Source organism: Ruditapes philippinarum, unplaced genomic scaffold (genome assembly GCF_026571515.1).
Source record: "Ruditapes philippinarum isolate M1 unplaced genomic scaffold, ASM2657151v2 ctg4069_1_1_1_1, whole genome shotgun sequence".
Taxonomy (NCBI): domain Eukaryota; kingdom Metazoa; phylum Mollusca; class Bivalvia; order Venerida; family Veneridae; genus Ruditapes; species Ruditapes philippinarum.
Genome location: NW_026864965.1, coordinates 966 through 23,158, shown reverse-complemented (window position 1 = coordinate 23,158; position 22,193 = coordinate 966). Strand labels below are relative to the sequence as shown.

Genomic DNA, 22,193 nt, shown 5'->3' with positions numbered 1-22,193 from the left:
TTTAGAATTTCAGACACATACAAGTGATTCGGATATTCAACTGTAATAGAGAACGATTTTCAATTCTGAATTTGTACATAAATGTGACTGTTCACATCACTTGGCGGCGTCTTTGATGTGCAGCATCAACATTAACTTGTTCAGAATGGAAAATACTCATAAAAACGTCATATAAGAAAAATAAATAGCCATATATTGGTATAGATGGATACCGAAAATAACGTATTTTCGCGAAAATAAGATCGCGGCTACGAAAATAAGATTTATTTTTGAAATAGTGCGTCTATCTGTTAACATAATAATGTTAGTTATATATTTATGCATTCTTTGAATGATTTTACAGCAAATTAAAATTTCAGAATAAAAAAAATTTAAAAAGTGAAGTTTGAGCCGAAAATAGCTCAAATCGCTATGTAAACGAAAATAAGATCGGGCCTACGAAAATAAGATTTATCTTTTATATAATGTATTAAAAACGTATTTTTGTTGTTATTAAACAACAAAGTCAACTGTTAAAAATGTGGACAATTTAACAAAACGTCAAATAAATTGAAGCATTTGATTGGATAAGAAAGTGGGACAAACGGTAATGAAATAATATAGGATGAAATGTTTTGTAATGAAATATCAAATGTTGAATATATCCCAAATAGTATAGAATGGCGTCTACGAAAATAAGATTTACATGGTTCATAACTTATATCAAATTAACAAAGTTATTTTCATATATACATGTACCATATTTTCGTACATACCTTATTTTTGTATGTACATCATATTCCTACAACTTTTATTTTCTTACAGATGTTATTTTCGTAGAGTACTGTATAGATTTTATTTTCGTACATATTCTATATACGGTAGATCTTATTCTTGTAATCGTTGTTTCTGGTTATTTTCGCACTAGTTAATTTATTTTGATACTTTTTACCACAAACTTTTCTTGTCTTATAATAGAAGATTAAATTCTTACAACCATATTTGCAATTAATACGATTTTTATAAAAGTTATGAACCATGTTTACAAATCTTATTTTCGTAGTCGCCACCTTGAGTTATTTTTGCATGCGTTCTTTCTATACTATTTATATTAACCGAACACACTTCTAATATTTCATTTCAAAACATTTCATTCTTTTTTATTTAATTCACAAATCATTTAATAACAACAAAAATACGTTTTAATACATTATATCAAAAATAAAGCTTATTTTCGTAGACCCGACCTTATTTTCAATTTACACAGCGATTTCAGCTATTTGCATACGATGGTATTTTTGGTTTAAACTTCACTTTTTAAAATATATTTTTGTCTTCTGAAATTTTACTTTGATGTAAAAGCATTCAAAGAATGCATAAATATATAATTAACATAATTGTTTAAACAGATAAATGCACTATTTCAAAAATAAATCTTATTTTCGTAGCCGCGATCTTACGAGGGACGGTCAGAAAATATCCGGACTTTTCATGCTCCTCTCTTTCCACGAGCAGCTATATACACACATTATATATTGGTGAAAACTACTTTCATTCACCAATAACGTGGTCAGTTTATTTTCAATGATAGTTGTGAATACAGTATGTTGCCCTCTGATATATGATAGGTGTTTCGTCTATCATGGAGTCTTTGTTAGAGGAACAACGCTCTGTAATAAAGTTTCTGGTTGCAGAAGGTGAAAAGCCCTGCCACATCTTTCAGAGGTTTAAAAAAAAGATTTTCTGATAAATGTGTATCACGTTCAACATCTGGGTTTCTCAGTTTCGTGAAGGCAGAACAAGTGTTTATGACAGGCCTAGGACTGGGCGGCCAGCTAAGGCGGTGACCCCAACAATGGTAGCAAATGTTAAAGCTTTTGTCAACAAAAATCGTAATTTTGGAGGAGGTAGCCAACAAGTTTAGCATCGGTAAGGCATCGGCACACAAGATTTTACACGAACACCTAGGCATGAGCAAGGTCTGTGCCAGCTGGGTGCCTAGAAAACTGTCCGCAGATCAAAAGGCAACCAGCGTAACCAATGCAAAAGAACATTTAAGTCGTTTTAATCGTGAAGGAGATAAGTTTTTGAACCACATTATCCCTGGAGATGAGATGTGGGTTCATTATTCCGAACCAACCTGAGACAAAAGCTCAGTCAAAGCAATGAAAACGAGCTGGTTCACCACCACCTAAAAAGTTTAAACTGTCTCCTTCGGCTGGCAAAGTCATGCTTGTTGCCTTTTGGGATTCACGAGGAATGATACTTACTCATTTCATGCCAAAAGGTCAAACTGTCACCGCCAAGTACTATTCTGAAGTAATTCTGAAAAATCTCAGATAAAAGCTGAAGCAAATGCGTCCCAGGTTAGCACAGGAAAGTGTCCTCCTTCTTTACGATAGCGCCCCTCCCATACCGCCGCAACTACAGTGGATGTTATCAACTCTTACAAATGGCAATTGTTGTCTCGTCCTCCTTATAGCCCAGACCTCGCCCCCTGTGACTTTTATTTGTTTCAAGAACTGAAAAAATTGCTGCTTGCTGGAAAGAAATATAAGACCAGGGCGGCTTTGATATCTGCTGTTACACAGTACCTAAAACATAGGTCTACGTCATGGTTCACAGCGGGAATACAAAAGCTCCCACGAAGATGGCAAAAGTGCGTAGACGTAGGTGGAGAATATTTTGAAAAAGAGTAGAAAGATTTTTTTTAAATGTTGAATGGTTTTCGAGAACGAGTCAAAAGTCCGGATATTTTCTGACTTCCCCTCGTATTTTCGCGAAAATAGCTTATTTTCGGTATACATCTATACCGGCCATATATCATCATGAATTAAAAAGACTTTACTACCTTACAAGAAGGGTGACAATAAATATTCCTACTGCGCAGTTCATTCTCGTACAACTGAAATAAACAGAAATTTGCACACACAAACACATGCGTAGTTTTTCTTTTATATTAACATAATGCGTATTTGACAGATCAATTTGACAGGTTAATTATACAATTTTCTACTTGCTTTGTTGTGTATTAAAAGTGTGACGTGACTACATTTATAAAGAAAATGGATTAATAACTCATACATTTAAGTAATGTTGAAAATAAATTGAAAAAGAAATTGTATAATTATCTGAATAGTTTACGGCATTACTAATATAACTGTCAACCTGTCCAATTTTATCTCGTTTATCTTTTTCACACACAAACATGATAGTTTGGTAACAGTTTTGCTTGTTTATTCTACACTCTGGTTTCAACAACCATTTCCACACGTTTTGGAAATATCTCGAAAGAAAATTATTTTCTGGCCAGAAGAAGGTCTCGAAAATAACTGAAATTGTTTTCAAAATATGACAGTCGCCGTTTTTTTCCTAATATTGTGACTTGTGGTGATGCTGCCAATTCAAAGTTGACCATGTATTGCCAAGCGATTAACAAGTGTCTAGAAAGTTATGTACATTATTTTTTATCGCATTGTTTCGAACTTTTTCTTTGGTCATACTAACCAATTATACTCAGTACACTTCAATGAGCATTTGAAAACTGTATTCAGATAAGGCAGTGCAGCTTTTTTAATTGATTCATATAGGAAAAAACTCAACTGATACTATAACAGTTGACTTTTTTGCACCTGCTATATATCGGTTGGATGTTTCTTCACAGAGGCTTCAATGGGGCATCGGTAACGAACATTCCAAATAATATAAACAAGGATAATCAATGAAACAAAAGTGATTTTCATATACACAACTGCTTAAATCAATTGGTACATCCGCAGAATGAATTAGTTCCACTTGAAAAAAACATTGTCTCGGCTTTTCGGCCCAGACTTATTTTAGCAGAAACATGAACTGTTGGCTCAATTTTTGTGACAGCTCTTTTTTCCAAATGCTTTGATGATGCCGTTTTCGAATGAATAGACTTTGCAGCTAGATACTTAAACCAAAACAAACTTTCGACCTACTTAGTTTATACAAATTTATTTTAGTTCGATTGCGTTGGAAGCTATAAGCTTATTGAAACACTCTCGATAAACCTGGAACTAACCAGTACTAAGCAATGAATGTAAAGTTTCTTGCTCAAGGAAACAAAGGCTTGCCCCTGACAGGGTTTGAACCAACGCGGTCAGCAATCCTTAGATTTCTGGTCCGACGCGTTAACAAATCGGCCACGCCGCCACCTCTTCGAAATACTACCTGAATAACCAATTTATATACGAATTAAGGATTATTCTGGACCACCCCATGCGCATGTCTTGAACATATTCTGCAATTTTCATGTAATTTCGTTGTGATTAATGCTTCCGAGGAATCCCACTGTTTCTATATTTTTGTACTTCACAACAGCAGGTGCAAAGTGCTGTGTGGCAGCTGTGAAATGGCCCGTTCTTCACTTCAGTGTTGTTATTTTATATGGCTTTTCGGGATCATTGATTCAAACACTTTAATGTATTACCAATTGAGTTGCGCTCAAGCCGGTGATAGTGGGCGTGAGGATAGTTCCATTTTTTCATTATACCACATGTACCGACTCAGTCAAAAGAATCTGTAATTTAATGTAATTCTGTTCAAGATTTTAATTACAGCTAAACGGATACTTAATCTCAAATTATCTATGTTTAAATTTGAAAGTGACCGGTCAGTTAGAGTTATAAGTATCTCAATCAGTATAAAGAATTTAGTTAAGATATTTCACTTTACAATCTCTGCAGTCTACGTTTTCTTTAATAAATTATCAAAGGTACATCGGATCGCTCAATATCTATGACTGGTACACTATTTCCTTATTCATGACCATTCTTGAAAATTTGGTACAGGATCGGTAAATTTTATAATATGATAAACAAGATCAAAAAGGAAAGGTTGCGTTCAATGACCGCAACTTGAGAACTTAAATTATTACTAGTATGTACAGCTTTGTAAAATTCATCCTTTGCAATAGAACATTCATCATCGAACCGTTTCGCTTATTTACAAAGCATGGAATATCATATACACTGTCCGTATTCTTGCGATGTCAACAATTTCTGTAAACAAAATCTCCTCTGAAATCAATGAATGATGAAGGTCACAGGGCCAGAAAATAAGTTTCAAAAACGCAGAGTACAAGGCCTACAACTTTAATATTAAATATAATTTATAATATCATCTGTAGGTTCCTTACCAAAAATGCCAAAGTTTGGCTCCAGTGTCAAAATTGACCCCGACCCTGGGGTCATATGTTTTCTTATTTGTATAAAGTAAAAGCTTAAAAGTCTTTTTAAATTTCTGAAATGATAAAGGCTCGAGGCTTGATATTTGGCATGACATATTGTGTAGTGGACCTCTACCATGTTTGTTCAATTTAAAAGCCTTTGGATCGAAATTTGCTCAGCCCAGAGGGTAAATTGATTTTCATTATTATACATACAGTAAACTCTTAACAAAATCTTCTTCCCAGAAATGACAAAGGCTGTTGCTAAGATAAATGGAATAAAACATTTTGAAATAGACCTTTGTCAAATTTATTAAAATTATGCATCTGGTGTCAAAAGTGGCCCCAAAAATGGGCCAAAGATTTTGCTTACTATAAATATATATAGTATTTATTGTTTAATGGTCTTTTCTGTAATGACAAATGCTAGAGGCTAGACGTTTGTCATTAAACATGGTGTAGTATACCTCTAAATAAGTTGTTCAAATTATGACCTTGGGGTCATTACCAGCTCTTCCCCGAGGGTCCATAATTTTCTTTTTTTTAAATATTAAGTTTATAATTTCTACTCAACAAATCTTCTGCACTCAAATGATAAAGGCTAGACATAAGCTATTTGGTATTAAATATTTTCTAATGGACGACTATCAAAGCTTTAAGTTTAATCTGACAGGAGAGCCCCCGAAGCCTCAAAGGCTAGAGCTGAGATATTTGGAATTAAGCATTGTGGACATCTACACAGATGGTTAAAATTATGTCCCTAAGGTCAAAATAATCATGAGCATTCTTTTGAGACATTAAAAAACTATAAAACCAAACGTTTTCGTAAACGTAGAATGCTAGGCTTATATATTTGATATAAAACATTTTCTAGTGGACCTGTATCAATATTGCTAACATTTAAGCCTTAGGGTCAAAATTGGGCCTGTGGCAGTTAAAATTGTGACTTCTTTTGTGATTTAACATATACAGCTATGAAATTTGGACCATTCGCACCATCTTAAATGTAAAATTAAGGTTTGATATGAACAGGCAGATTTTGACAAAGTGACCTACTGTATTTCCGTCCATGCACAGCTATGAAATATGGACAATATGCACAATTTAATTTGTTTCCAGCTGACCCAGACTTTGACTGCGTGTCTCTTGATGTACAGTTTTTAAATTTGGATAATGATCATAGTTTTAGATGTAAAATTTTGATATCAGCTTACTTAGGTATTGACCTAGTGACCTTCTTTCCAAATTTTTACGTGCAGTTATGAAATTTTGTTCATGTGCACAGTGTAAGGTGATCAATTGAAATCTGATATTAGATGACCTGAATATTGACCTAATGAGCATTTTTCCTGTTTTAATATACAACCATGTATACATCAAAACTAAAGAAATACATTTCGTATGAAGTATGGTCAAAGGAAAAACATCATTTAATTGTTTGTAAAACTAGCTTTCACAGCTTTTACACAAATAAATGTCTCTCCTCCAGTGAGCGCTTTTGGGTCAACGACCCCTTGTTTTAAGCCATGTCTATATTTGAAAAGGTTGCAAATATAGGAGTTAATAATATCATAAATACTGATTTCTAACGCCCGTGCAGAGTTACACATACACATATATTCATATGGATTGTATTTAAAAGTGTTTCTTTTGAACTGCAATGGTGCTCCTTTAAAATGTTTTGAAGGATCATCTACCTTCTACTAAAATGACTGTCTATGGTGACCGGTCAAAATATTTTAATATATACGCATACACTGTATGCCAATGAAAATTAAATTTTAGTTGTTAAAAATCTACAAGGGCCTCTATATCAGCAGATAATTAACAATTCTTTAGCAAGTACACACAATAAAAACATACAAAGCATTTATAACAATTACTACCGCTCAACTGTCATTCATATCAAATAATGTTCTAGATCTAATTATAAATCAAAGCTCTCACACAAAAAAAAAATCTTTTACAAATAATGAAATTATTTCAGAAGAGAAAAAGATTAAAGGCATCAATCTGTATCACTCTTTTCTCATTTGTGTTGCTATTGTATACATTTAATGTCTAAATTACCGACGTTTAATCAAGTAAGAGGTATTTGAACATTTATTTTTTAAAAGTTAAAAAGATATCAAACCATACATCAAAGTAATTTTATCGCCATTGTTCACAGTATAGTTTATATTGTCAAAGTGATATGCAAGTGTATCTTTCAGATACAGTCTAAATATTTATACAGATACAAAGTATTATAATGAAAAAAAAAAACAACAACAAAAAACAAAAACAAAAACAGAAAGATTAAAATGATCCACAACAAATAGTAAACATCGTGTGATTCTAACGTTACGTTAATTCACATAACCATCATGCACGACGCCACGTGCTTCTTGTCATTCAACCATTTAAACAACGGAAAAATATACATAGTCAGTTCTAGATATGTAACGATGATCCAAAAGAAGTGCATCTTTGTAAAAACGGCATTTAATACAAAACAATCTGTATATCCTTTAATCCTTTTCTGGTTCTAAAATAGGCGCACAATAAGAAGTTCCAAGCTTTATCTTACTTTTCCTTCACCGTGTCAATGATATTAAAAATGATAATTTTAAGGAGTTGTTTACTATCAATGAGATAAAGCTGTTCCTTATTTTGTTCACAGGCGATGCAGTATATTTTTGCGCACACACCTGAAGCCTTACAATAATTACCCAATGACTTACAACTATACTGTTACCTCTGGGGTATGCTCAATACAAAAAAGGACAAAACTGATGATTTTAACAAGGGATTCCTCGTATGATTTCACGCAAAATAACGAGTCATTAGAAATAATAACACAACTCAAATATTTATGTTTTGGCGTTATTCAAGAACTCATTCAAGAAGTCTTTGGGAACGCACCAAAGACTCTCTTGGGCAACTTTTTCTGTATGCTCTCCGTATTAAAATTGTTTCAATCATCATAAATAAAAGCAAGCTATTCGATAGTTTGATAGGTCAATGTTTACGAATGGAGAGAAGTATTTGGATATAATGAAGCAAAATTTATCGAGTAATTTCACTGTTTTTGTTTTAAAGTACTTAGTATTAGAAAGTCATCATATTTAGACTATCTTATGATAATTCAAGGCAAAAATATGCTTGTTGAATATTGACTAAATTGTAGATCTTGAAAATTGTTTACTAAGAGAATGTTCAACATCCACAAAATTGATGTATACAAAGAAAATCCATTATTCATTTAATTTAGTGGAAACAATTGGCATAAACTAACAAACCTTTTCGTCAGGAGAGAATGATGTTACTCTTTGGCTAACTCATAATGCTAATAAAACAATTTCGATTCTGATAAAAAAAGAATTATAAACATTTAGAATCACAATTGGCAAAGTAAAATAAATAATTCAAGTAGATGATCTTCTTACTTATTTTCAAACATGCATTTAATCAGGACTTATACTGAGTGTTATAAATACGAATGAATTCATAATTGCTTTAACATATCTTAAACTTTTAGACTCTCAGCGTATAACCTCGCCATTGAACTAATGAACATCGAAGGAAGAAAAAAAATGTCAAAAATGTACCATGTATGTAATAGAAATGAGTCTCATTTTCTCTTTCTCTTCATATTGTTATATATTGTAAACATTTTTGTAACTCATATCCATTTTCTTATGTAAATAAATGCATATTGGATATACGTATGCTCATGCTATTTTATGCCAAGTAAAAATCACGTTGTGCTTTTTTATTAAACATTTAAGTAAGGCACGCAAGTAATTGTTAACTATCGAATTCTGTTAAAACCTAATAATGTGGGATCTTTACTTAAGACCACCCGGAATTCCGACCACTGGCTATTAACAACATTTCTTAAAAGAACGGAATTTTCTTCTCATTAAGTCCATGGTTACATTATCCAGAATCAAGACCATCCCGCTTATCCACTTTTAAGATGTCAAAAACTGTTATTATTGGGTAATTGTATGAAATAAGGTGCAAAGGAAAATTTTAGAGTGGTTGAATATTGCTTTCAGCACATTTATTTTGTAAAAAAATAATTTGATATTTGGTAAGTGAAATATGTTCATCATATCATAATAAATACTGAAATCAGACTAAAGAGTATTTGATATCAAATAACTTCAGAAATATTTTTTTTTGCTCTCAGCAGATTAAATATTATAACATATATATGTATTGTATTTGTAGGTTAAGATACATATTGTTTGTTCTTACAAAATGACTTAAATAGACCATGGTCTTTAAGTATGTAAGCAATGATAAGAATATCCACAATTAAGAACACCCAGCATTTAAGACTACTTTGGTCCAGTAACTGGTGGTTCTCAATATAGGGTTTTAACAGTATTTAGAGAAATAGGATACGCAACTTAAAGGTACAGTGAAGTAAACGCTTATTTAAATTGAGCTGAAATTGCAAGATTTTAGCAAGATTGCCATTTCATTTCCGGTGCAGTTTCTTGAAGGTCGTGACTTTATATAGTGATGAATTAAAACCATTTTGACGATAATCATATCGAGTGTATTTTAACACTACATTTTAGAGTTGAAAAGCTAATACCGGTGTTAAAATTATATAAAACTGAGCAAACAGACTAATCACTATTTTAGAAAAGGAAGACTTCCTTATTTGTATACAATTATATTATAAAACCACATAATTCGAACATGGTATGGTGTCTAAGAAAAAGTTGAAAATAATAATAGTTATGACTTAAACTAAAGAAAAAGAAAAGTTGACAACAAAATTACAGTAAATGGGTCAATTGTTTTAGCATCTAAAACAAAAAAAGTCAAGTTTAACATACAAGGTGATATTTGCTTTTTAAAGTACCTTAGGGTGTCTGCATCAAAATTTTTGAAAGAAAGGATAACTTTTTTAGTACTTTTTGTCAAAATATTACATCTTTTGCGGACTGTGTGGGTAGGGGACGGATGTTACAAAGACATGAATATCTTAAAGTTTATTATAAAAAATGTATTATTTCCCCTTTTTTTACTAAAAATATTATATATTCTGACAAATGTTACAAACAAATCCGGAAAAATTCATCTTAGATATTAAAATATTTGCTTTCAAATTTTCAGTATTTTTCCGCGCAAAATGAAATGTTCAAACATGTAAGAAAGAAAGAGAAAGAAACAAGGATCGGTACACTTAATCATACTTAATCAAATATGCAAACACACTTCTTATAAAACAGTAAAAATTATGGGACTTTCTTATGTATATTTCTTGAAATGAATTGTATCAGGGGGACTGATGTTAAACTAGATGTTCAAAGCTCATAGTTAAGACTTTCGAGTTTTATTTTATAGTAATAAAATTTCTAAGAGTGTATTGTACAATAAAAGTAAAATAATTGGACACATTATGAGAAAAATGTATAAATATACCCGAAATTAAGAAGTTTCCTACTTTTTGTGTATAACAATAAAAAGTTGCACTGTCTTAGCTTTCTTCCAGTTATCTAACAGTTGCATGAAAATTGAAATGTTTCGAAAAAAATAAGGACATTGCTAATGAAATAAAAGAATCCTTGTTTCTGATTACTAAATATACACAAATGAGCTGTGTCATGACGAAACCAACATAGTCATTTGCGACCAGCATGGATCCAGGCCAGCCTGCGCATCCGCGCAGTCTGAACAAGATCCTTGCTTTTCATAACTAGTAGAGAAACTGATAGCGAACAGCATTGATCCTGATCAGACTGAGCGGATGCGCAGGCTAGTCTGGATCCATGCTGGTCGCAAACGCATAATGTTGGTTTTGTCATGACGCGGCTCAAATCATAAACAATAACAACATTAAGATTTTAAATTGTTGAAATTTATTACTTTTGATTGATTTTATGTGGAATGTCAGAAGCATTATTCAAAGATGTCTACTAGAACTATTTTGGTGTGCCGTAAAACCATTCCACCTGGCTAAATATTTTTTTATCGTATCATAATTTGATATGACGTTACAGCTTTTTCATCACAAATTGTTTTCACCACTATATGTCTTCTATGATAAAAATGTTTGACAATTTGTATTGAAAACACTTTAAATATGTTTCAATTCAAATTTCAATAGACAAAGATTTCAAGTGTAATTGTTTTAAGGTACACTTTTAATTTACAACTAAATGTTGAAAACTGATGCATTACAAAAGTCTGATTTTACTAAAATCATCTTAATGATAAAAACTAGTATGATATTTACCAAGTATCATATATCACCGGAAATGATATTTCATTTTCTTTGTGCATATCAAAAAGATAAAGTAATGAATTAAAACAGATAATAGTAATATGGGTAAAATTGGGCAATTTTAGTGTGTAAATATGTCTGTATCTATTTTTTTGGGTAATGCTATCATAACAAAATTTTGGGCACATTTGCTTCATAGTAATTTCTTTGTGAAAACACAAAAGGGTAATAGCAAATACAATATATTTTTTTAAAAAGCCTGCATTACATGTATTTTGAAAAAATGGCCGAGATACTGTGCCGCAGGCAAATTATATCTTAATGATCATTCAAAAATGAAACTGTATAATATGTCATGCTACGAAAATATTATGTTTGTTTACGAGTTTAAACTTATGACTGCCATAAATAAATTTGAACCATGTTTCTAATTAAAACTGAACGAAACATGTTGCACTTTTTTAAGATGTGTCATAGAAATGGTCAATATCTTCTCAGTAAATTAATGCTTGTTAAACAGAGGAAACATTAATACAAAAATGTCTGCAATTTTAACAGGCAAAACATGGTAGTGCATAAATGATAAAAAAGTTGCAAAAATGATGACCGCGTTTATATCCATATGATCACCGCCAAATAAGATTTGATAACTTTATGATTCCCATAAAAGTTACAAAATATATTCTCAGAAAATATTTGGTATCTTATGTTTCTAATAAAAAAAAGGTGACGACTAGGCTGTTTGCATTTGACGTACAATTACAAATATGGTGAATCTATTTTATAAAGTAGCTATGAAACATGTTCGTTAAGAGATTCATTTTCAAATGGATGGATTTCATAATCACTTTATTGATGTGTGGTAAATATGATACATTGTAAAAGACTTTGACTTAGTAAACGATTTTGTACCGCCATGACTGGCACATTTTCAGTTTCACATAGACTTAGACATTTAAAATACTTAGCTTTATCGTGTTGCTTTGTAATGTGGTGGGGTAACCGTATAATTTTGCAAATGATCTATTCTACCTATCCATAAAGTGTCACGATGGTTTTATTTGACAATATATAATGAAATTAGTATCATTGTCTACCTTATGCAAAACAAAGCGTTACACAGTGTGTTATCAATCTTTAACAATTGCGGAGAAATCTGAAATTTTAGTTAGTTATCAAGAAAAAGTAGGTAAGGTGGTTCAAATGAACAAAAACTTTAAAATCGGCGTTAAATACAAATAAGCTAACAATTTTTATCTACTTTTAGACTCAAACATTTAACAATACTTTATCTTTAGTGAAAACTTGTATCCAGATCACCAGATCATTACAGCAAAAAATAAAAATAAATAATATAAAATAATAATTTAAATGAAAATCGTATAACAAATGTGAAAAATATTAAAAAAAAGTAAATTTGTTAATAACTTTGCTGTATGTTCAATATAAAAAAAATAAAATGATATGACTATTGAAACGCAAATAAGTGATTGAAATCGTAAATATCCATTGAAAAATGAAAAAATAAAAAAAAAAACAAACCCAAAACCATGCTTATCCCAAAATAAAAAGCAAAAAAACAACAGCAACAACAACAACAAAAATAAATTAATTTCAATAAAAGAAGCAAGACACACACACACACACACACACACACACACACACACACACACACACACACACACACACACACACACACACACACACACACACACACACACACACACACACACACACACACACACACACACACACACACACACAACAAACCAAGCAAAAAAAAAAAAAAAAAAAAAAAAAAAAAAAACAAAAACAAGAGATATGGATAATCAACAACTTTTAAAACTTTGTAGAATAAGAAAGTTACTACCTTACAAGGAAGACCAGTATAGCGATCCTTATCACGTCATTCATTCTCACGCTACTGATATTAAACCAATATGCATGTGTCTTTTTATCTACGCAACATTAAACCATAACCGAGGCTATTTCCGTTTTAAGAATATTTTGAAGAAATACAAGTTTAGTAAAAATACGTTGTTGAATATTCATACAAAAGTCTGAGAAAAAACTTGAAATGGAAATATTAATCGTGATGTAAGTACTCATGTAAACAAGTATCAAGTGGTTACCAGAAAAACATGCGGCGCAATTTACCTGTATGACATTGAAATATCAGGTGGTTTAAAATGATGATAAAAGGTTTAAATAATTATTATAATTATGCACAGAACATACACATTATTTGGAAGACAGATAACAAAATATCAAATTCTGCAATTACATGTTTGCAAGTTTATAAACAAAATTATAAGCAGCGGGAAATGGTCAATACTTAACTGAGAAAAGAATAAACATACAAACAAAGTAAGTATACAATAAACATTGCTGATGAGTTTTGGTATGAGTTGTCGGACTGTATATGGCACACATGTGACAAATTCGGTTCGATTTTGTCACACGTCTGACATATCGAATATGGCACACTCTTCAGCCGAACACGGAACATAAAATGTGCCATATTCGGTTGGATTCAGTTTTTAATGCTCACCAAAAAGTATTTGTCACTTAACATAAATGCGCATAAAAATGAAAATACGTCAATATTCAAATGTGTTGTACCGTTAATTATAAAAAACCTAATGACGGAATCGTAAACACAACCGCCATCTTCATCATCTCCATCATCATCATCATCACCACCATCATCATCGTCATCATCATCACCATCATCATCATCATCAGCATCATCATCATCATCATCATCATCATCGTCATCATCATCACCATCATCATCATCATCATCATCATCATCATCAGCCGCAGCAGCAGCAGCACAAGCCGCAGCATTATCATCCTCACAAGTCGCAGTAGCATTTACAGCTAAAGCTACAAGCTATAGTGCTTAACAGTAGCACTTAAACCTATGTTGCTAAGTCATGCATACGAAACGTTTGGCTAATCAAAATGCACTATGAGAATGTTTTTTTATTCATGTTCAACATATTCTGACTGTCTGAAGATCACGTAAGAACAAGATACTTAGTTGTGCATGTCCAATACTTAGAATCTCATGTTCGCTAAGCGCGTTGTATTCAGTTCTGCACGAACGGAGTTAGAACTGAAGTGGTAAGGACGCACTGACACTTGGTAGGACAGGCTTAGTCGAGGTAAGGATGTCAAAAAATTTCCACGTCCTAGCCCGTCCTGATTAAGGTATTAGATGATTACTGCCGAGTCTCCGTTCTGTAGAGTATTCATATTCAGTGAGGACACAGAGTTTTGATAGTGCGTTGGTTCAAATCCCAGAAGAGCCAGGTCGGCGTTCAAACTCACGTCACTTCAGTTGTTCCAATGTTCGTATTTTTATATGCCCGAAAGGGCATATTATGTTATACCCCCTGGCGTCCGTCTGTCTGTCCGTCCGTCCGTCCTTACGTCCGTCCGTCCGTTAGCAATTTGGTTTCCGGAGCATAACTTAAGTTCCATTTGGCCCACAATGTTCCAACTTCATAGGATGATTGTCCATATTGAGTAGAAGACCCCTATTGATTTTGGGGTCAAAAGGTCAAAGGTCAAGGTCACTTTTGCCCTAACACTGAAAATGGTTTCCCGAGCATAACTTAAGTTCCACTTGACCCACAATGTTCAAACTTCATAGAATGATTGTCCATATTGGGTAGAAGATCCCTATTGATTTTGGGGTCATAAGGTCAAAGGTCAAGGTCACTATTACCTTGATACTGAAAACAGTTTCCGGAGCATAATTTAAGTTCCATTTGACCCACAATGTTCAAACTTCATAGGATGATTTTCCATATTGGATAGAAGACCCCTATTGATTTTAGGGTCACAAGGTCAAAGGTCAAGGTCACTATCACCTTTAAACTGGAAACAGTTTTCGTTCAATAATTCAAGCATTAATCAACCTACAGCTAAAGTACTTTCGGGCATATAACACCCCGCCTAGCAGTGCTCTTGTTGTGAACTGCAGTGACATTTGCCTCTGTCTATTTGATTGGAACTTCACAATATCTTAGAGAAGCATTGAATAAGTCACACAAGGGCAAAAGATAGTTCATGAGAAGCCTCGCGTAAAATTCTATAACTTATACAATCTGGACCTACTGCTTTGTCAATTTGTAACGAAAGAAGAACATCTTTTACTTCATGAGGGCTAAGCACAATATCGTTGAAACAGGGATGTGGTGATCTTATGTAAGGTGGCTCTCTGTTCTCATCGTTAAAAGACATTTGTTCTACGAAGAAGTTATTCAGAATATTTGCATTATCGTTATTTGTGTAAACAGTATTTCTGTTTAAGGGATCTGTCAGTGGTGAAATGCTACTTATAATTGTTGATGAAATAAAAGATTTCAGAATCTTGGGGTCCGCCTGGGTTCCTTGCCAGTGGTTCTTGGTTTTTCAGTTTATTTGAGAGTTTACAAAAGTAGTTTGACTTGAATTCCCGTATCAATAATATTGTTTCATTACGAATGGATTTAAATCTTTGTCAGTAATATAGTGAATTTGTCATTCTAGCTTTTTTATACAGACGTTTTCGATTCCGGATATTAACTCTGATTGATTTTTCATCCATGGAACATCTAACGGTCTTACCTTAATCAATTTGTTAGGGATGTCATTTTTAGCAAGTGTTTGTATCTGATTGATTACGTTATTGGCATATATGTTACCATCTGCATCAAAGCAGTTTTCCCATGCAAAGGTTTTTATATCTTCACGTTATGCTTCATAGTCAGCATGTTCAAATTCCCAAACAATGCGGTCAAAACACAATTGTCGCGGTTTACAGAATTTCAGAAAACAAAATATAGGAACGTGGTTTCTAGAGGGTGATCGCCAACACCAGAGTGAATAACATTGTTTTTGATTGAAACAAATATAAGGTCAAATTTTAATATTTTAACCATATTACTGTTTTCTTGAAAAAAGAAGAGAAAAACATGCCTAGATATATTGACGGATAACATGACATTATTTTAATAAAAAAATGAAATATTCAAATTTTTGAAAGGACGGACTAAAGTCATATTTTTCTAATGAATCAAATAAATAAAACAACTTTGTCTTTTGTTTCTTTTTACAGAAGCTTTACTTTTTCAAAGTTAAAAGCTATTCAAATTGTAAACTCATTGTCAAATGTACTAATATAATGACTTAATTTTCTCATAACGGAAAAAGTATCACACAAAGAAATCAATGAAGGTGGGGTGTAATATAATTGGAAGAAATATTAATGAAGCCATATTTAGCAAAAAAGAAAAAAAAAACACATACAAAACGTGACCTGAATCGTCAAAATTCTTTCTTTAATCCTAAATATGAGATTCTTTCTTCAGTTAGATTGATATATAAACATCATTAACTCAACTCATCAATAGACACGCAACGTTAGAGGGTATGCTATGAGTATTTGTTACGGAAAGGTTACTTGAAATACTTTCTGGAGTTTTGTGTATCATTTGACATTAAGTTTTGACTGATAACTTACAAAAGTTCTTATCGTTTGTGCAGAATAATCATTTTCATTGTGACATTGTGCTTATTGTCAAAATTGCCATACTCTTGTTCATATTATACTAATGGCTCAGTAAAGCCCAAATATCAATCTAATAATAAAGTTGTTTTTTTATAATTTCTTACAATCTTCAATTGAGTTTTTGATGTTTGTCACAGTTAATATGAATGTATTTTATGTGTCATAAAATAATTTATATGAAAGTCAACAAATTTTTAATATCACCCACGTTATTATTCTGTTAATCCGTATATATCATATGTACTGCATATAGAGGTCTGCAAACAGAAGGCAATAATTCTGGCATGACTGCCCGAACCGAAAAGCGAAACCTCTGGTGAATATTGCTGATTTTGACTAAGTAAAGGACACTTACTGGCATTACTACCGGAATCGACAAGCTAAACATCAGGTGGACACCTACATTCATGTTATGTTTCATGACCATACCCCTTAAACTGTTGAAGCTACACGCGATTTCCGATTTGACTAAGTCAAGGGCAATAACTCTGGCTTGACCGTCCGAATCGACAAACAAAACCTCAGGTTCGCAATAACATAATGCTGACCAATGTTACAATGTAACATATCATGACCCTAACTAAATTATTTATTGAACAGCACTTAAGATTCCGGGACGAACAATCGCATGTACGCAGGCACAGGCGCACGGACAAGAAAAAAAAGTTTAAATCACCCCTCCCTGTCAGAGTGGGGGACATGCGAAGTCGACATTTTATTCAAGTGTCAAAAATTTTTAACACATATTTTCGACAAACAAGTAGCTGTGTATTGACACAGAAGTAAAAATAAAAGAATGAGTGACATATACGGTCAGGCATTTACTGCCAAATTGCAGAAACGTATATGGCATATAATGACATCTGTGATTAATTCGGCGGAATATGTCCCACACCTGTGACATATACGTTGTGACATATAGGTTCCGTAATATATACGGTCCAAGTGATCAAACACTGTAAACAGACACACCCCTTACGAATGCTTCCTAACAGAAATAGTTATCATTGAAACTAACACCTATATCAGCGAGGTTAATAAGTTTGACACATGTATATATGGCGCACAGCGCGAGAGATTTATTTATATTATCATTAGTCAACTTAAAGTTATAGAGGATATTTGTTTGTTTGTGTGTAAGATGAAATTTTATTTCATCGAGTGGGATTTAAAAACAGTATTCTCACGAGTGGCGAAGCCACGAGTGAGAATACTGTTTTTAAAGTTCACGAGATGAAATAAAATTACATCTTACACAACAAACAGACAAATTTTCTTTTTATTTTATGCTTAAAAACAAGTTAAAACGAAATTTCCATAATTTTAACGTTAATATTAAAACTGTTTGCCCCATTGAGAGCCCCATTTATTCGGAATTTCTCATTAAAAAAAAGAAGTCTTGAGCTGAAAAATAAGTCCGCCAATCAACATTAAATGACGGTGATATTTATTAATTTTATTAAAAAAATATGAATGATCGCTTGTTTTGATAATAAAAACAAACAATTCTTGTAGGAGAAAAAGTCCAACCATCCATCCATATTTCTGTTACTTAGTGCGAATTTATATTAGACCTGGCTTTGTAAATTGTAAGCGGCAGCCATTTTTTAAAGTTGTGTATTTCATGGGAGGAAAATAATTGTGTAAGATTCAGAGGGATATAATTTGGATTTGTTAGTCATACACATTTTTAAAAGAAAGAAAACTTATTTGAGGATTGTAACAGACAAAAAATAAGTGTTGACAGATGTGAAAACATTCAGAAAAGGAGCTAGGAAACCTAGCCCTAGGAACCTGCTCAAGAACGCTGGGTTGATTTAACTTATTCTTCGAGTTATGGCTGTCAATGCTTTCAATTTTTCATAAAGCATACGGCAGTTATTGCTCGTAGGATACTTTAATATGCCCAAATGTCATCAAGAGCAGTTTTGCATGGGGAAGGAATGTATTTTTGAGACTGTCAAAATGAAACAAAAAAACGAAATTTGGTGATTGGAATTTCATGAATTTGAATGAACAGAAGTAAGTTTTCTTCTTTTTATTACTTTTGACATTTAAGTTATTTATCAATTTCAGTTTTGCTTTATCTTTAAACAGCCTGACATTGTCAGAATTGTCAGCAAAAATAAAATTGAGGTACCACATGGGGAAAATCTTAAAAAAGTAGTTTCGTCATTGAAAAGAGTGAAATTATATTTTGATAATTTTCACTGTGAAATTACCAAATATAATTTTCACGGATAAATCAGTAATCCACTGAAAAGCATAAAATAAATAGAGGATATTTGTTTGTTTTGCATGTAAGATTGAAATATAATTTCACTGAGTGAACACCAGAAGCAATATTTTCACGAGTGGCGTAGCCACGAGTGAAAATATAATAGCTGGTGTTCACGAATGAAATATTTTTCAATCTTATATGTAAAACAAATAAATTTTCATTTTATTTCATGCTTTTTAAGTGATTTTAAGTATTTTTTTACTGGTTTTGCCGCGTAACGTCACGCATTCTCCTCTGTGACGTCATCACATCATGACGTCACATAATCAATTTTGAAATATAGGTCTGTTAAATTTCTTTAATTTTGTTACGTTTTTAACATGATGTATGATGACATCGACTTTCTTTTCCTAAAGAAGCAAAATTTACGCACGACGGCATTAATTTCTGCCTGTTATTCCATTTAGTTATGATTTTCTTTTCATCCGCATTCAGATATAGTCCGGCTACAGTGAAAATTATATTTTATAAATTTCACTAGTGGTTTATCAGAATATAATCATCTGATATATTACAATAAAACACTGGAAAGCATGAAATAAATAACAATAATACTAATTAATCCAGTTGGAAAATTTTAACTTTTGATTTTTCAGTTAAATAGATGTTCAAAGTAAGCTCGAAGTAGTTGAACAAAATTGTTACAGCTTAGTCGAAATTCAAAGCTATTTTGATAGAATTTTCCGTAGATCAAGAAAAAAATTGCATCTTCTTTTGCAAGTGTATATACTTCGATGTATGCTATCTGTTATACAATATGCAACTGCTACTTCCGTTCAATATTACCCTCTTGGAAACTTACAGGAAGAATACTTGTTTAGCACAAACACAATATTGACCTTTTATCCCCGGTCACATTCATTAAAGTAAAGAAATGCTACTTATGATGATCGCTTGTTCGTATTATCCATCATTCTTTAGGTAATTCTGAGCGTTTTTTTAAAAAAAAAGAAAGATCGACAATCTCTTTCGATATTTTACCTTTCGTCTGACATCACAATTGTCTAGTAAGACATGAAAGATACGTACAGTCGCTGTGTTCTTAACAGGGCATTGAAACTCCCAAATCTAAACTTTCTGGCTATTTCCTCTGGACTGGTGTTTTTCATGCGTATATTTATAGTTAACATGGCAGTTTTCTGCCTTTCTTTTTCATTATCTTTTTCATTATAGGTCTTATAATTATATTTTTGTAATAGCAATCTCAGTTTTATAGTGAAGTCATATAACTTTTTTAAATATACCAAATGAGATTAAATAACTCTTGTTTTATGATAAACGAGAAAAAGTTCGTAATCATTCCCTTATCTTTATTTCCTGATACTTTGGGATCTTGTAAAAACGTTCTTTATTTTCTGAATATATGATTTGCGCCATACTTGACTTTACCGGCACAGGTCATCAAAATCGTTTCTATACTCTTAATGTTTCACCAATATAATTATATTCACAAATTTGTTGAAAACGTAAAAGTTATACTATTATATGCGCCGGTGCTTATATAGTCTTGTTTGTTACTTGTATAGAAGTCTCATTTCTTGTATATTGTATTATTTTGAAATTGTCTGTGAATATATCGGATTTCTCTAAAATGTAACAAGTATTTGAACATATACTTTTAAGATATTTGCACGGGGATAAACAGTGATTAGATACATAGCATAATAAGAAAAAAAGATAAACGATTTAAACAGCTTAATGGCACATTATGTATCAGAAATATATGATGAATTTTTTTAATTCATTAGAGAAATGGCAAATATTTGTTTGATTCTGTTTTAATTTAGATTATATAAAATGTTGAACAACTTACAAATTTGAGCTTTATGTGAGTAATGTGTCGTAAAAGTAGCCAAAATGTTATCAAAGTTTTTATTTTCACTTCCATACTAAATGCTCATTTACTATGATTATATATACCCATTGCAATAGAACAAAAAGAGCAAAAAGAGCAAATGAGTATTGTATTGGAAACTGTAACATGATACCAAAAAGAGAAGGTTTCTGAGAAATAATGATAGCATTTCTGAGGCCTAATGAGCCTTTAAGGGAAGAAGTGACGTAGGGATGGCAAAAGATTGAATTCATCTACCGGTAATTGGCGTCATGTATAATACATTTTATTTTATTCTTTATTATAGTCTCATCAATGTGATACAGTATATACAACATATCATATATAAAATGCATAATTAAAAAGAAGACACATTGTCACTCTCTACAGAGTTATAAGAGACTTTGTATATGTTTATATCATAATTACAAGTAAAATCGTTAAAATTACACCATTGAAATGGAGAATTAAAATTCACATATTATAGTACAAATACAATATTTTCATCTATATATGGGACATTCATGATTGAATATAGTATGCCTTAGTCATGCTCTGGATATGTTTAAGTAAAAACATGGATATATAGGATGTAATTTATTGTATGATGTGAGAATTTGTATATACAGGACATGACTAGGTATACGTACATGTTTATAGGGAAGGTGACCAAATTTAAACAAGGAAGTATAGGATATTTCAAGTAGGGACATAAATGTATATGATCTGATCAAGTACATATTTGTAAGGGACATAATCATGTAGGAATATGAGTATAAAGAATGTTACAAGTAAGAAGCCGGTATCAAGTACATGTTTGTAAGTAACCTGGTCATGTATAACAAGTAAGAACATAGATGTTTAGGACGTGACTAAGAATATGTTTGTAAAAGACATGGCAATGTAAGAACATAGAATATTACAAGAACATAGAAGTATAGGACGTGACCAAATACATGTTTGTATGGGATATGACCATGTAAAAGAATAAGAATGTTAAGTATATACAAAGTAGGAACATAGATCTACATGACATGACCGCAAAAATAACTGTAAGGAATGTGACTAGGTAAGAAAATGAATGTATAGGATATGGTTAATGAATAACATGAA

At 32.0% G+C, this 22,193-nt stretch overlaps 1 protein-coding gene across 1 annotated transcript in view; it reads right to left on the bottom strand.

The window, feature by feature from the left end:
• The window catches only part of LOC132727428 (uncharacterized), a 46,642-nt gene extending 33,139 nt beyond the window's left edge, over positions 1 to 13,503 (bottom strand). The window contains exon 1 of the mRNA XM_060712913.1: positions 13,273 to 13,503. Within this exon, the coding sequence (XP_060568896.1) occupies positions 13,273 to 13,316 (44 nt within the window). The 5' untranslated portion in view covers positions 13,317 to 13,503. The remainder of the gene's footprint in view (positions 1 to 13,272) is intronic.
• Positions 13,504 to 22,193: the final 8,690 nt, after the last annotated feature.